Source organism: Notolepis coatsorum (genome assembly GCF_963971535.1).
Source record: "Notolepis coatsorum genome assembly, chromosome: 6".
NCBI classification, from domain to species: domain Eukaryota; kingdom Metazoa; phylum Chordata; class Actinopteri; order Aulopiformes; family Paralepididae; genus Notolepis; species Notolepis coatsorum.
Window position 1 is genome coordinate 15806664 of NC_140170.1, and position 14859 is coordinate 15821522.

The 14859-nt window shown below is 41.3% G+C and overlaps 1 protein-coding gene across 1 annotated transcript; it reads left to right on the forward strand.

Moving 5' to 3' along the window:
• The first annotated feature begins 6972 nt into the window (after positions 1 to 6972).
• Positions 6973 to 12093, forward strand: LOC311230981 (glutathione peroxidase 1-like). Its single transcript, XM_084317441.1, has 3 exons — positions 6973 to 7254; positions 7779 to 7916; positions 10891 to 12093. The coding sequence occupies exons 1-3, from the start codon at positions 7174 to 7176 to the stop codon at positions 11239 to 11241; spliced, it is 570 nt and encodes a 189-aa protein (XP_084173567.1). The 5' UTR covers positions 6973 to 7173; the 3' UTR covers positions 11242 to 12093.
• The last annotated feature ends 2766 nt before the right edge of the window (positions 12094 to 14859 follow it).

Genomic DNA, 14859 nt, shown 5'->3' on the forward strand with positions numbered 1-14859 from the left:
GAGGGTGGTGAAGGCGGCAGGCAGGATTGTCGGGACTCCTCTATCAAACATCACCTCTGTCTTCACCTCCCGCTGCCTCCACCGCTCCAAGTGTATCATCAAGGACCAGTCTCACCCAGCACATCACCTCTTTCAGCTCCTTCCCTCAGGGAGGAGATACCGGTCCATACATGCCAAGAGTTAAATATTTAAGAACAGCTTTTTCCCCCAAGCAGTCAGACTGTTAAACGCTCATTGACTGTCCCCTCACGTGCACCATGCACTTACCTGGACTTGATAATCACTGTTACCACTCATCATGCACTTTATTTAAAATATTCTGTTATGTACAGTGTTATATGTGTTTCATGTATGTATATATTGTACTACGGTCTGTGGGAGCTCCCCTGAAATTTCACTCACGGTCATATAAGAGTTTTAATGTAGAAGGTTTTATTAATGAAATGTTGGGTATAAACTGGGAGGAGGTATGTTGTGAGGATGACCCAGAGGTTGCACTGGACTTATTTATGTCAGAAACAAATCAGCCCCATGGATAGATAGTAGCTTTTAATGAATTTTAATGAATGAGAGAGACATACTGTAGCCAAAAAAGCATCAGTGTGTTCCAGTTCTGCAGATGACAGACAAAAGTACCGTTCCTTACGTAATCAAGTCACAAAGTTAAATAAGGTGAGAAAAAGGGAATATTTTAAACCATGGTTATATGATGTGAGAAATGATGGTAAAAATCTATGGAATGTTTTAAATCAAATTATGGGTAGAAAATCCAATGTCTGTACATGGTACATTAAAACTCTTATATGACCGTGAGTGAAATTTCAGGGGAGCTCCCACAGACCGTAGTACAATATATACATACATGAAACACATATAACACTGTACATAACAGAATATTTTAAATAAAGTGCATGATGAGTGGTAACAGTGATTATCAAGTCCAGGTAAGTGCATGGTGCACGTGAGGGGACAGTCAATGAGCGTTTAACAGTCTGACTGCTTGGGGGAAAAAGCTGTTCTTAAATATTTAACTCTTGGCATGTATGGACCGGTATCTCCTCCCTGAGGGAAGGAGCTGAAAGAGGTGATGTGCTGGGTGAGACTGGTCCTTGATGATACACTTGGAGCGGTGGAGGCAGCGGGAGGTGAAGACGGAGGTGATGTTTGATAGAGGAGTCCCGACAATCCTGCCTGCCGCCTTCACCACAATCTGTAGAGCCTCTTGCTCTGCCTTTGTGCAGCTGGATAACCACACAGACTTCACACAGACTGTCTGTACAATACTGCTGTAGGCCTATAATACTTATGTAAATAAGTAAGGCAATTGAAATATATCTGCAGTACAGCTCAATACACACAATTGTTAAGGGGATGCAGACCAGAGAAAGACTTCCGTCTTGTTTACATCAGGGTCCCCCATTTTCAATTCATCATAAATGTACAGTTCCCTCCCCCTTGTATATATTTACTGTATGTCACAAATGTAACAGTACTGCATGGTCTGCATCCCCTTAACAATTGTGTGTATTGAGCTGTACTGCATTCTGCAATCTGTTAATAAAGTTTTCAATCAATCAATCAATAAATCAATAAATCAATCAATCAATCAATCAATCAATCAATCGGTCACTGTACCCATTCTGCAATCTGTTAATAAAGTTTTCAATCAATCAATCAATCGGTCAGGTCACGTGTACCCATTCTACAATCTGTTAATAAAGTTTTCAATCAATCAATCAGGGCCTGTGGTCACGTGTACCCATTCGGCAATCTGTTAATAAAGTTTTCAATCAATCAATCAATCTGTTAATAAAGTTTTCAATCAATCAATCAATCAATCAATGAATCAATCAATCAATCAATCAATCAATCAATCAATCAATCCCGCAGTGCAACGTGACCCAAATCATACGGCAATCTGTTAATAAAGTTTTCAATCAATCAATCAATCAATCCCGCAGTGCAACGTGACCCAAAATCACGTCACCAAAATCAGCCAATGGAAGCAAGGGGTTGCTATGTGCGGGCTTGTATGTGCGGGGCTTGTAAGCGCTGGTCTGAACGGCTGCAGCGTTTGATAGTTCGTTTTTCGTTTCAAACGGAAATACGAAAAAAGGAAAAAAACGAAAAACGAACTATCAAAACGTACACGGACCCAGCTGATAGCCTGATGGACCAGCAGCCGAGGAGAACCCAGGGATTCACACCAGCAACCAGCTTCAGAGTCAGACAGCAACACAACATCCCGCGAGATGTCAGGGAGCATCAACAACTCTTCTTCTTCTTCTTCTTCTTCTTCTTCTTCTTCTTCTTCTTCTTCTTCTTCTTCTTCTTCTTCTTCTTCTTCTTCTTCTTCTTCTTCTTCTTCTTCTTCTCTATTTTATTGGCGGTTGGCATCACTTTCCATGAGCATTACCACCATCTACTGACAAGGAGTGTGGATCCGATTGATTGATTGATCGAAAACTTTATTAACAGATTGCAGAATGGGTACAGTACAGTACAGCTCAATACACACAATTGTTAAGGGGATGCAGACCAGAGAAACACTTTCGTCTTGTTTACATCAGGGTCCCCCACTTCGAGGATGGGCTGGCTTGTCTTCATGTACCGGTTGGTCCACTCTCGCGCTCTCATCTATCTTTTAGCTGAAGCCGCACGTGTGATAGTAGAGGGATAGATTGTGTGATAGTAAAGGGTTAACCTTCTGTCATGTGGCAGTGAAAGGCTTAACCGGCTGTTGTGTGGCAGTGAAAGGGTTAACCTTCTGTGTATTGTCGCAGTGAAAGGGTTAACCTTCTGTTGTGTGGCAGTGAAAGGGTTACCCTTCTGTGTATTGTCGCAGTGAAAGGGTTAACCGTTTGGTAGTGCGGCAGTGAAAGGGTTAACCGGCTGTCGTGTGGCAGTGAAAGGGTTAACCGGCTGTCGTGTGGCAGTGAAAGGGTTAACCAGCTGTCGTGTGGCAGTGAAAGGGTTAACCGGCTGTCGTGTGGCAGTGAAAATGTTAACATTCTGTGTATTGTCGCAGTGAAAGGGTTAACAAATAAATTAGTCATCGTTTCAGGTTCACTATTACTATTACTATGAATGTAAATTTTTCATCCAGGTCAGTAGACTTCGACACCATTACAGAGTAGAGGCGTCGAAATTGTGTAAACTTTTAAAATTAACTTACGTTTTCTTTTGATAGATTTGGTTATTTTATTAATGCAGTCTCTGAAACATGTAAATAATGAGAATGTGTATCTACCATACATCATTATAATAATAATAATAATAATAATAATAATAATAATAATAATAATAATAATAATAATAATAATAATAATAATAATAATAATAATAATAATAATAATAATAATAATAATAATAATAATAATAATAATAATAATAATAATAATAATAATAATAATAATAATAATAATAATAATAATAATAATAATAATAATAATAACCAATGATTTGGTCTGCTTGGTGCCAGGCGCTGATGCCAGTTCTATTGAAGCCTGTATTTACAATTCTAGTCAATTCTAAATATAGCATCCATCTGAGGGAATATACATCAACCGATATATAAAACGTTAGCTCGTCAACACAAAGCAACACATTGTAGATGATTCTGTTCTGAATTGAACACTTGTTTGAACACTTTTGTTTACACTTGTTACGTACTTGACTTCTTCTATTTTTTTACTTATCTATATTTTATTTTATTTGTATCTAGCACACTCTCAGGAGCAGAACAGGAAAAAGCATTTCATATAAAAGTATTCTGTATTTTTGTTGTATGACAAGTTTGACAACTAATAAAGAAACTTGAAACTCGAATGACATCCGAGGTAATAACCTTCCACACGGCGCTACACGGTGATGCTTGATTGATTGATTGATTGAAAACTTTATTAACAGATTGCAGAATGGGTACAATACACGGCTCAATACATACAATTGTTAAGGGGATGCAGACCAGAGAAAGACTTTCGTCTTGTTTACATCAGGGTCCCCCCATTTTCAATTCATCAGGAAAAGCGACGACCCTTCCTTCCACGCGGCGCTAACACGGTGACCCCTTCTGTTTCAATAACGAGATGAGACACACACATAATAAACCATGACAACATCCCCTCCAAATTCCTCAGGGACTCAGCAGCCGCCATCACCCCAGTCATCACACACATAATAAACCTCTCCATAAAACAGGGACACGTCCCCAAGGACTTCAAAATTGCGAGGGTGACCCCTCTGCACAAAAAGGGCAGCAAATTAGACCCAGGCAACTACCGCCCTGTTTCTATTCTCACCTCCATCTCGAAAGTCATGGAAAAAATAGTCTACGAACAGGTCGAAAAGTACCTAGCGGAAAAAAATATAATCTACGAATTCCAATCTGGCTTCAGAACATCCCACTCCACTGATACATGCCTTCTCTATTTGAATGACCACATCAAACAAGAGGTGGACGCAGGCAAATACTGCGGCATGGTCATGCTGGACCTACAAAAGGCCTTTGACACGGTCAATCACTCCATTCTGATTGACAAGCTAAAAGCAATTGGTTTTGATAGTCTATCAGTGAGCTGGATGCAATCCTACCTTGAGGGGAGGGAACAGATGGTGGAGGTAAACGGTACCCTATCCCCCCCCCCCCTCACAGTGAGCTGTGGTGTTCCACAAGGAAGCATACTAGGACCGCTACTGTTCCTAATTTATGCAAATGACATGTCGTCAGCTTGTGACTGCAACTTGTTCCTGTTTGCGGACGACTCAGCCCTGCTGGTCTCTGACAAGAACAAGTTACAGGTTGAAAAAACCCTCAGCTCGGAACTAGGCAAAATCTGCATATGGCTCGCTGACAACAAACTATCATTACACATGGGCAAAACAGAGTCCATTCTCTTCGGTTCAAATAACAAACTCAGCAAGACCGACGGCTTCTCAGTTACAGTGGGTGACAATATTGTCACAAGGAAAGATGAAATTACCTACCTGGGTTCCATCCTAGAGGCTAATCTCTCCTGTGACAAAATGGCATCCAATGTAATAAAAAAAGTCAACCAACGAACTCGATTATTGTACCGGATCTCCTCACTGGTAAACAAGAATACCCTGAAGACTCTGGCAGGAGCACTCATTCAAGGGTACTACGACTATGCTTGCACCTCATGGTACCAAAGCACCTCAAAGGCGCTAAAAACAAAATTACAAACATCTCAAAACAAACTGGTCAGACTACTGCTTGACCTTACTCCTAGAACCCACCTCACCCCTGCCCACTTTGACAACCTAGGATGGCTTAGAGTAGACGACAGAGTACAGCAACTTGCAATGGGCCTGGTCTACAAGATACACTACACGACCAAGGTACCCATGTACATGTCAAAATACTTCCCAAAGGTCAGTGAATACCACGATCACAACACCAGAGGGAGCTCCACAAATCATGTTAAACCCAGATTCGGCTCAAATAAGGGACTAAACACGTTTCGCAATTATGCCACATCAATGTGGAACGCCCTACCCAAAGCTGTAAAGGAATGTGGATCACTACCCACTTTCAAAACCTCTCTCAAGGGACACCTACGGGAGACTGCAATTCAACACTGACCCCTGTAAATATCCTAACCCAACCCCCTCCAATGTACAGTCATTTACCTAGTATGGTTTTGTCAATAGTCCAATGTACAATTTTGTTTGTTTGTACAGTGTCTCCTCCCCCCCCCCCCTCAATGTACAGTTTTGCTTGTTTATACAGTGTGCCCCCCCCCCAACCACCTCCAATGTAAATTACCCAGTAGTATGGTTGTCAATATCCCAATGTACCCAACCCCCCCCCCCCACCCAACCTCCTCCAATGTACAGTTTCTACGTCAAATGTATATACTCCCTTTTCTTGACTCCTTCTGTATCACAAACAGTACTGTATTTGCAAATCTGGTATGTCATAAATGTATAGATGTAGCAGTACTGTCTATCTGTATGTCGTGTATGTCATATATGTCCTGATGAATTGAAAATGGGGGACCCTGATGTAAACAAGACGAAAGTCTTTCTCTGGTCTGCATCCTCTTAACAATTGTGTGTATTGAGCTGTACTGTATTGTACCCATTCTGCAATCTGTTAATAAAGTTTTCAATCAATCAATCAATCAATCAAAGACGGTGGTCTGGTGTATTCGTTGTTGTCATACATTTACATAGGCTACCACTAGGTGGCAGTGAGATCCTGTAACACCTTCCTTCTTTTATACAGTTTACATTTTCTCATTTAGCTGACGCCTTTATCCACAGCGACTTATAAGTGCTACGCCGTACCGTACTGTAGGTTTAATGATAATGATCACGTTTCCTTGATCATTATTATTAGTAGTAGTAGTAGTAGTAGTAGTAGTAGTATTTTAGATTTATTTTGAATATGATGTCTGACGTTGTATCAGTTTTTTTCTTAAAAAATAAAATATATATATAATATAAACTATATACTATACTATATATAAACTATACTATATATATTAGGGCTGTCAAAATGAATGCTTTAACTCTGGAGATTAATTTAAATGATTTAAAGCGTTAAAATAAATGAATCTAGATTCAATGTTGATGGTTTTGTTGAACATTTGTATTTCACAGGAGAGAAACTGTATTCAAAGAAAGCTTATTAAAATAGCCTTCGAATCTAAATATACGTTCTTTGTGTTGATTTTACATTAATTCCATGATTTTACTCAAGTAAATATCTGTTACAAGCTTCGATCTTAAGTAGAAACATGCTATTTTTAATCTACATTAATCTAGATTAATTACAGAAAATTGTGAGATTAATTAGTTAATTACATTTTTTATCTATTCACAGCACTAATATATATATATATATAATATATAAATAAAATAAATAAATATATATAAATAAAAATAAAAATAATAATGGGCGGTACCCTGAACGAGGTCCCGCCCATGTCCTGTTCCAGAAGCCGTCCGTCAGACAGTCAGGTAATAATCACCAGCAGCTCTCAGTCAGAGAGGAGTCGAGCCGCGTCCGTCCAACCAACCAACCAACTAACTAACTAACTAACTAACCAGCTTCCAGTAGTAAACTGCTGTCCGAGCCTCCGTCTCTTCTTAACTAAACAAGAAGACGCACTTTAGAGAAACACCGCAAGAAGAAGAAGAAGAAGAATGGCCGCGGTGAAGTTCTACGAGCTGACCGCCAACCTCCTCACCGGGGAAGCGTTCAGTTTCTCCGCCCTGCAGGGAAAGGTATGTAATTATTATTATTGATATTATTATACTCTCTTTAGACTCTTGTTATGGTATGTCATACATGTCTAAATGTAACAATACTGTTGTCTACCTGTGTGTCATATATGTTATGAATATGAATTGAAAATGTAACCCAGGCTTTCACACTGCCCCACACGACAGCAGGTTAACCCTTTCACACTGCCCCACACGACAGCAGGTTAACCCTTTCACACTGCCACACACGACAGCAGGTTAACCCTTTCACACTGCCACACACGACAGCAGGTTAACCCTTTCACACTGCCACACACAACAGCAGGTTAACCCTTTCACACTGCCACACACGACAGCAGGTTAACCCTTTCACACTGCCACACACGACAGCAGGTTACCGTCGGTAGTAGTGTGATAGTAAAGGGTTAACCTTCTGTAGTGTGTCAATGAAAAGGGTTAACAATTGTGTTGTATTGAGCTGTACTGTATTATTGTACCCATTCTGTAAATCTGTTAATAACATTTTCGATGGATGGATGGACCAGGTGGTGCTCATCGAGAATGTGGCGTCGCTCTGAGGGACCACCGCCAGGGACTACACCCAGATGAACGAGCTGCACGCGCGCTACAGCGCCAAGGGGCTCGTGGTTCTGGGGGTGCCCTGCAACCAGTTCGGACACCAGGTAATCAATCAATCAATCAAATTTATTTATATAGCACATTTAGACACGACGACACTCAACCAAAGTGCTTCACATAGCTAAGAACAAAGAAAGGTATAGAATAAACAGAAGAAGAAGAAAAAACCAACAGGTAAGAGAGAGACGTCGTCGTCACCACACAACGTTATTATTGCCTTTTCAACGAGAGAAAGAGGCAGCGCCTAACTGTTATGGCGAGGTGGTGTCAGATCCGCGCGCACCTGTTGGAATCCATTGTCTACTTTTGCCATGATGTAATGTAGCGTTCATGTTAAGGTACTTCACTATTACACAGTAGATTATATACCTGCATACTGCTTTCTACAACTGCCCTACACTGTAATCATCATAGCAATCATTATTACTACCTACCTCATATACTACAGTCTAGTAAGTCTACCCATATAACTCGGTATGATAGTCCTTCTATATACCTACTTACACACCTGCATATAACCCATATACCTCTGTATAGCATGTACAATAATGCTGTATATACTGTATATATATATATATATTTGTTCTTACCGTCGTGTGTATACGTATATATATATATATATATATACACACTTAAACTAAATAAGACTTGTGCACATCTGGTTGGACCCCGACTGGAGGTGCAGGTCAGCGCAAGAGAGATATATAAAAACTAAAAGGAGAATACCTTCAAGAGAAAGAAGGGACCGCACACTCCTCAGGACTGGTTTTTGCTTTTTTATTGTTGCACAACGCGTTTCGCTTCTGCTTCCTCATAGCACCTGGTTGGATGCCAAATTTATTTTGTTGTACTGTACTTGTGCTGCATGATGACGATACATTTAAATCGAATCTAGTATAGATATAGTATCTACAGATATGTAATAATTATTATATTATGCAGGTATGTACACAAATGTGTGTATATATATAAAAACTAAAAGGAAGCAGATAGCGAAACGCGTTGTGCAACAATAAATAAGCAAAAACCAGTCCTGAGGAGTGTGCTGTCCCTTCTTTCTCTTGAAGGTATTCTCCTTTTAGTTTTTATATATATACACACATTTGTGTACATACCTGCATATAATAATTATTACATATCTGTAGATAGTAATATACAATGTACAGGTGATTAAACTGGATATAAAATATATAAATAAGTTCTACTGAGTAATAGTGCTAATCAGATAGAATAGAAATACTTGTATTATCCCGAGGGAAATTTGACACTGCAAAAATCGCTCAACATTAAACATTTAGACAGAACGGGTCACGAATAAGAATAACAAAACAATGTACATAGTTGTAGTATTAATATATACAGTGATACAGGTATAGAGACACTTTGGTAGCAAATCGTACTGGCCAGCAGTGTGTCCACATCTGTGAATATACCTGCATATAATCCTTTTTACCTGTACCTTACCTACTCTCACTAGTTACACTGCTGGCCAGTACGGCTCAATACACACAACTGTTAAGGGGATGCAGACCAGAGAAAGACTTTCGTCTTGTTTACATCAGGGTCCTCCATTTTCAATTCATCAAGACATTTATGACACACAAATATACGGTACTGTGTACGAAAAAAGAGACCATAAAAAAATATACATCCGAAGGGGAAGAAACTGTACATTGTTGATGAACATCACCACTCCGCTGCCCCTTCCTGCCGACCAGTCGTACAGAACTTGTAAGTCACTTTGGATAAAAGCGTTCAGCTAAATGACTACATGTAAATGATTAGCACTATTACTCAGTAGTACTACTTTATATGTACTCCAGTTTAATCACCTGTACATACACATTGTATATCACTGTTGCACTTTACTGTTACATGTGCACTCTGGTTGGATGACAGACTTCTTTTCATGTACTGTACTTGTCCTGTATGATGACCAGCGGTGCGTTCCTCATATCAACTCTGATTGCACGCACGCTAATAACGCCACGTGCACACGCGCTCCCGGCACGTGCGCATAAATGTTCCTTTGCTTAAGCACAGACTAAAGACAGTGCCTAATTGCCTCTACGAATGGAATGTAACACATTTCATTCACAAGTTAGGTGTGAATGTATCTGAGAACGTCTTTAACACACCTGACGACCGGCGCTCTTGATATGCAAAGTAGCCCAGGTGGGTACTTATAGCGAGTTGGCGAGTGCAGCGCATTCCTGCGTGCGTGCACGTGCTTCGTCCCATGAAGAACGCACCCCGATGATGACAATACATCTGAATCTAATCTAATCGTAGGGTAATTTCCTTTGCGTAGGTCTGCGTTTTTACAACAACATGGTAAACGGTATCCAGAAAGGGCAGGAGTGTTAGTTGGAGCATGATGGGTTGAGTTTTACTGCTGCACTTTGCACTCTGGTTGGACGGCAGACTTCTTCTCGCTGTACTCTGTACTGTACTTGTGCTGCGTGATGACAATACATCTGAATCTAATCTTATGTCTAACCATGCAGGTTGGAACTTTGCACGGGCGCCTCCGAATATGTTTCCACTAGGGATGCACCGATCAGACTTTTTCAGTCCCGATACCTGGGCTTTGGGTGTCGGCCGATACCGAGTATCGATCCGATACCCGTTGTCCAATTAATAAACTGTGTGCCTCACTGTGTGGAAGAGACTGGGATCATTCTGTTGTGCAACAAGGCAACATCAGGCTCGACTTAAAACATTACTTTCCTAACTTAGTGAAACTAAATGTAACAAATTAACACAAGATATAAATGTACTGATTTGTTATTTATTATTACAATTCAATAACAAATTATAATACAAATATATATATATTTGATTTTTTTGTAATAGTCTCCGATACCCGATCTAGCTACTTTAGTCGTATCGGATCCGATATCAACATCAGTGCATCCCTAGTTAACCCTAACCCTAGCTCCACATCAGTGCAACCTAGTTAACCCTAACCCTAGTTAACCCCAGCTCCACAGACTCACACCAATGTCTTCTCTGCAGGAGAACTGCACCAACGAGGAGATCCTCTTGTCCCTGAAGTACGTCCGTCCAGGAGGCGGCTTCGAGCCCAAGTTCCAGCTGCTGCAGAAGGCGGACGTGAACGGCAAGGAGACCCACCCGCTGTTCGCCCTCCTGAAGGCCGCGCTGCCCTTCCCCAGCGACGACCCCACCGCCCTCATGGGCGACCCCAAGTGCATCATCTGGGCGCCCGTCTGCCGCAACGACGTCTCCTGGAACTTCGAGAAGTTCCTCGTGGGTCCCGACGGCGTGCCCTTCAAGCGCTACGGCAGACGGTTCCCGACCAGCGACGTCGAGGCGGACATCAAGAAGCTCCTCCGGCTCGCCAAGTAACCCGTCCTCCTCCTGCTCCGCGCTCCGTGCGCTCGACAGCCTTGTGGTCCTTTAACCCCGGCGTGGTGTCCGGGTCTGTGGGACCGTTCAACCCGAGACTCTCTGTGAAGAACATGTAGAAACACGCTGTGCGCCTCACCCCCTGCACATTTTCATCTCAGTTCAAACCTTTATGTATACAGGTAGAAATGTCATCGAGACAGTGTCTCATTCACAAGAGCGACCCGATTCACCAAACAAACGTAAAAAAACGAATACATAAAGTTCCAGACAAGAAAGACAACTGGACCCTGGTGGAAATTGTAGGTGAAAAAGAACAAACTAATGGTGCTTTTATTGATAAACGTGATCTGGCAAGAGATTATTGAGCTGCACTGTACTCTGTACCCATTCTGCAATCTGTCAATAAAGTTTTCAATCAATAAATGGCAAATATCGCCGGCTAGAGATGATTTGTAATTGAGATAAAGTTAACATCTGTTAGTATTTTTTTTTTCCTACATAAATTGTTATGGTATAATTTGTTTTTAAACAAGAAAATTGGGTGAATAACAAAGACCTGAACGCCACACAAGGGGTTAAACCACTAATCATTTACTACTAAACTGCTTCCATAAGGTTGGTTCGTGCTGCATGTTGTTTCCTTCACCCCCCACCCGTGCCGTCTTGTACACGACACGCCTGCGTCTTGACCCGTTACTGTATGAAGGCGTCGTTTGAAACCAAGTGACTTGTGAGAGCGAGGCCTGATGAGCTGTAACGGTCCGGACCCCCCAGCTGTGTTGTGTTCACGGCGGGCACGGCCGTGTGGAAGTGTATTAAGTGGACCAATAAACGTCTTTTACTGTACAAGATGTAGCCGACTCGTTTTCTGCCTGGCCACGCCCACTTCAGCTCATTTACATTTACAGGGTTCGCATAAGGTCCTTGAAGTGCTTGATTTTTTTTTACCCCAAAAAAAGTCAAGGCCTGGAATTCCTTAAACAGACAATTCTTTTAACAAGGTGCTTATTAAAAAGTAATTGAAATTCAAAATCAACTATTTGCATTGAAAGTTTTGTTCATCCATGATCAAATAGTTCCGAGTCAAGAAATATAAATGTTTCATCTCTAAAGTGTAACTACTCAGCAAATTAATTTACATTTACAGGGTTCGCAAGGTATTGATCTGTGAGCAGGTATTACGTACATGAGGTATTGATCTGTGAGCAGGTATTGTGTGTACACGAGGTATTGATCTGTGAGCAGGTATTATGTACATGAGGTTTGATCTGTGAGCAGGTATTGTGTACACAAGGTATTGATCTGTGAGCAGGTATTGTGTACACAAGGTATTGATCTGTGAGCAGGTATTGTGTACACGAGGATAGTACTCCTATTCAGTGGGCAGGTATTTCTGGCAGAACATTTTTGATCTTCTCTCCAGCCAGATCTCGCTTACATTTTTTTTAAATAAAGTACACAGGAAATAATTGACATATTATAGCCACAAGTAATATATTGACATATTTACAATGTGTCTTAGTCTAGTGGTGAGAGCATTTGCCCGCAACCACAATCATTGGTTCAACTCCCGATCACGCTGTGTTTTTGACAGTTGCCGATACAAAATGTAAAGATGCCACTTATACAATAAGTAAATATATTACTTATGGCTATAACATAATGCACATTATATTATTATATTCCTGGGGTCGATGTATTGCCCTTTTCCTACCAAAAACGCCACAGAATGTAGCCTAAAATAGAAAGGAGCAAGAATCAGATTTTATATTTATGAAACTTGAGGTCTTAATCCCCTCCCATGTAATGAGAAGATCAGATTATGGCCACGCATGATTAAAAACATTGTTTTATGAATTATTAACATATAATTAATCAAACCATTGGTGTAACCAGGAAACACTGTTTGTATAACTACTATGGTATGTAGTTCAGAAGGTCAATGCCAGCAAGGTTGCCTCATTAAAGGAGCTGTAAGTGGCATTTTCTTTGTTAAAATAACTGGTCTACATAACTGTCTAAAATAGCTGGTCATCACTGATATAGAGTGTCTGGTCAGTAACATGTTACTGACCAGACACTCTATATAGTGATGGCTGTTTACTGCAGAGTGGAGGGACTGAGAGACCCATGTTACTGACCAGACACTCTATATCAGTGATGACTGTTTACTGCAGAGTGGAGGGACTGAGAGACCCATGTTACTGACCAGACACTCTATATCAGTGATGACTGTTTACTGCAGAGTGGAAGGACTGGGAGACCCATGTTACTGACCAGACACTTTATATCAGTGATGGCTGTTTACTGCAGAGCGGAGGGACTGGGAGACCCATGTTACTGACCAGACACTATCAGTGATGACTGTTTACTGCAGAGTGGAGGGACTGGGAGACCCATGTTACTGACCAGACACTCTGTATCAGTGATGACTGTTTACTGCAGAGTGGAGGGACTGGGAGACCCATGTTACTGACCAGACACTATATCAGTGATGACCGTTTACTGCAGAGTGGAGGGACTGGGAGACCCATGTTACTGACCAGACACACTATATCAGTGATGACTGTTTACTGCAGAGTGGAGGGACTGAGAGACCCATGTTACTGACCAGACACTCTGTATCAGTGATGACTGTTTACTGCAGAGTGGAGGGACTGGGAGACCCATGTTACTGACCAGACACTCTATCAGTGATGACTGTTTACTGCAGAGTGGAGGGACTGAGAGACCCAAGTTACTGACCAGACACTATATATCAGTGATGGCTGTTTACTGCAGAGTGGAGGGACTGAGAGACCCATGTTACTGACCAGACACTCTATATCAGTGATGACTGTTTACTGCAGAGTGGAGGGACTGAGAGACCCAAGTTACTGACCAGACACTCTATATCAGTGATGGCTGTTTACTGCAGAGTGGAGGGACTGGGAGACCCATGTTACTGACCAGACACTCTGCATCCGTGATGGCTGTTTACTGCAGAGTGGAGGGACTGAGAGACCCATGTTACTGACCAGGCACTCTGTATCAGTGATGACTGTTTACTGCAGAGTGGAGGGACTGGGAGACCCATGTTACTGACCAGACACTCTATATCAGTGATGGCTGTTTACTGCAGAGTGGAGGGACTGGGAGACCCATGTTACTGACCAGACACTCTATATCAGTGATGGCTGTTTACTGCAGAGTGGAGGGACTGGGAGACCCATGTTACTGACCAGACACTATATCAGTGATGGCTGTCAGAATGTAGAGCTATTATTTTAACATGTAGACCACTCATTTTAACTAAGAAAATACCACTTACAGCACCTTTTAAACTTCAGGATGTTGAGTCATTTCAAATGTATTTCACAACCCAGTTGCTGGTCATCTATAAACCTAGCAGTGCCAGGGGTCACGACCTTAATGGCTATTTCAGTATAACATGAACGATGAAATACTAGAATTAGTCAGTTTAAAAGCAACACATTAGTCAAAACGGAACACCCTGTTTAGGCATCCAGTCTTTATTGTACTTTCAATCCAAATATTTCTCCATTTAAAAACAAACATTGTAGTGGCATACGATCAATATTAGCACGGCTATTATTTATCGATTTGAAATAGTCA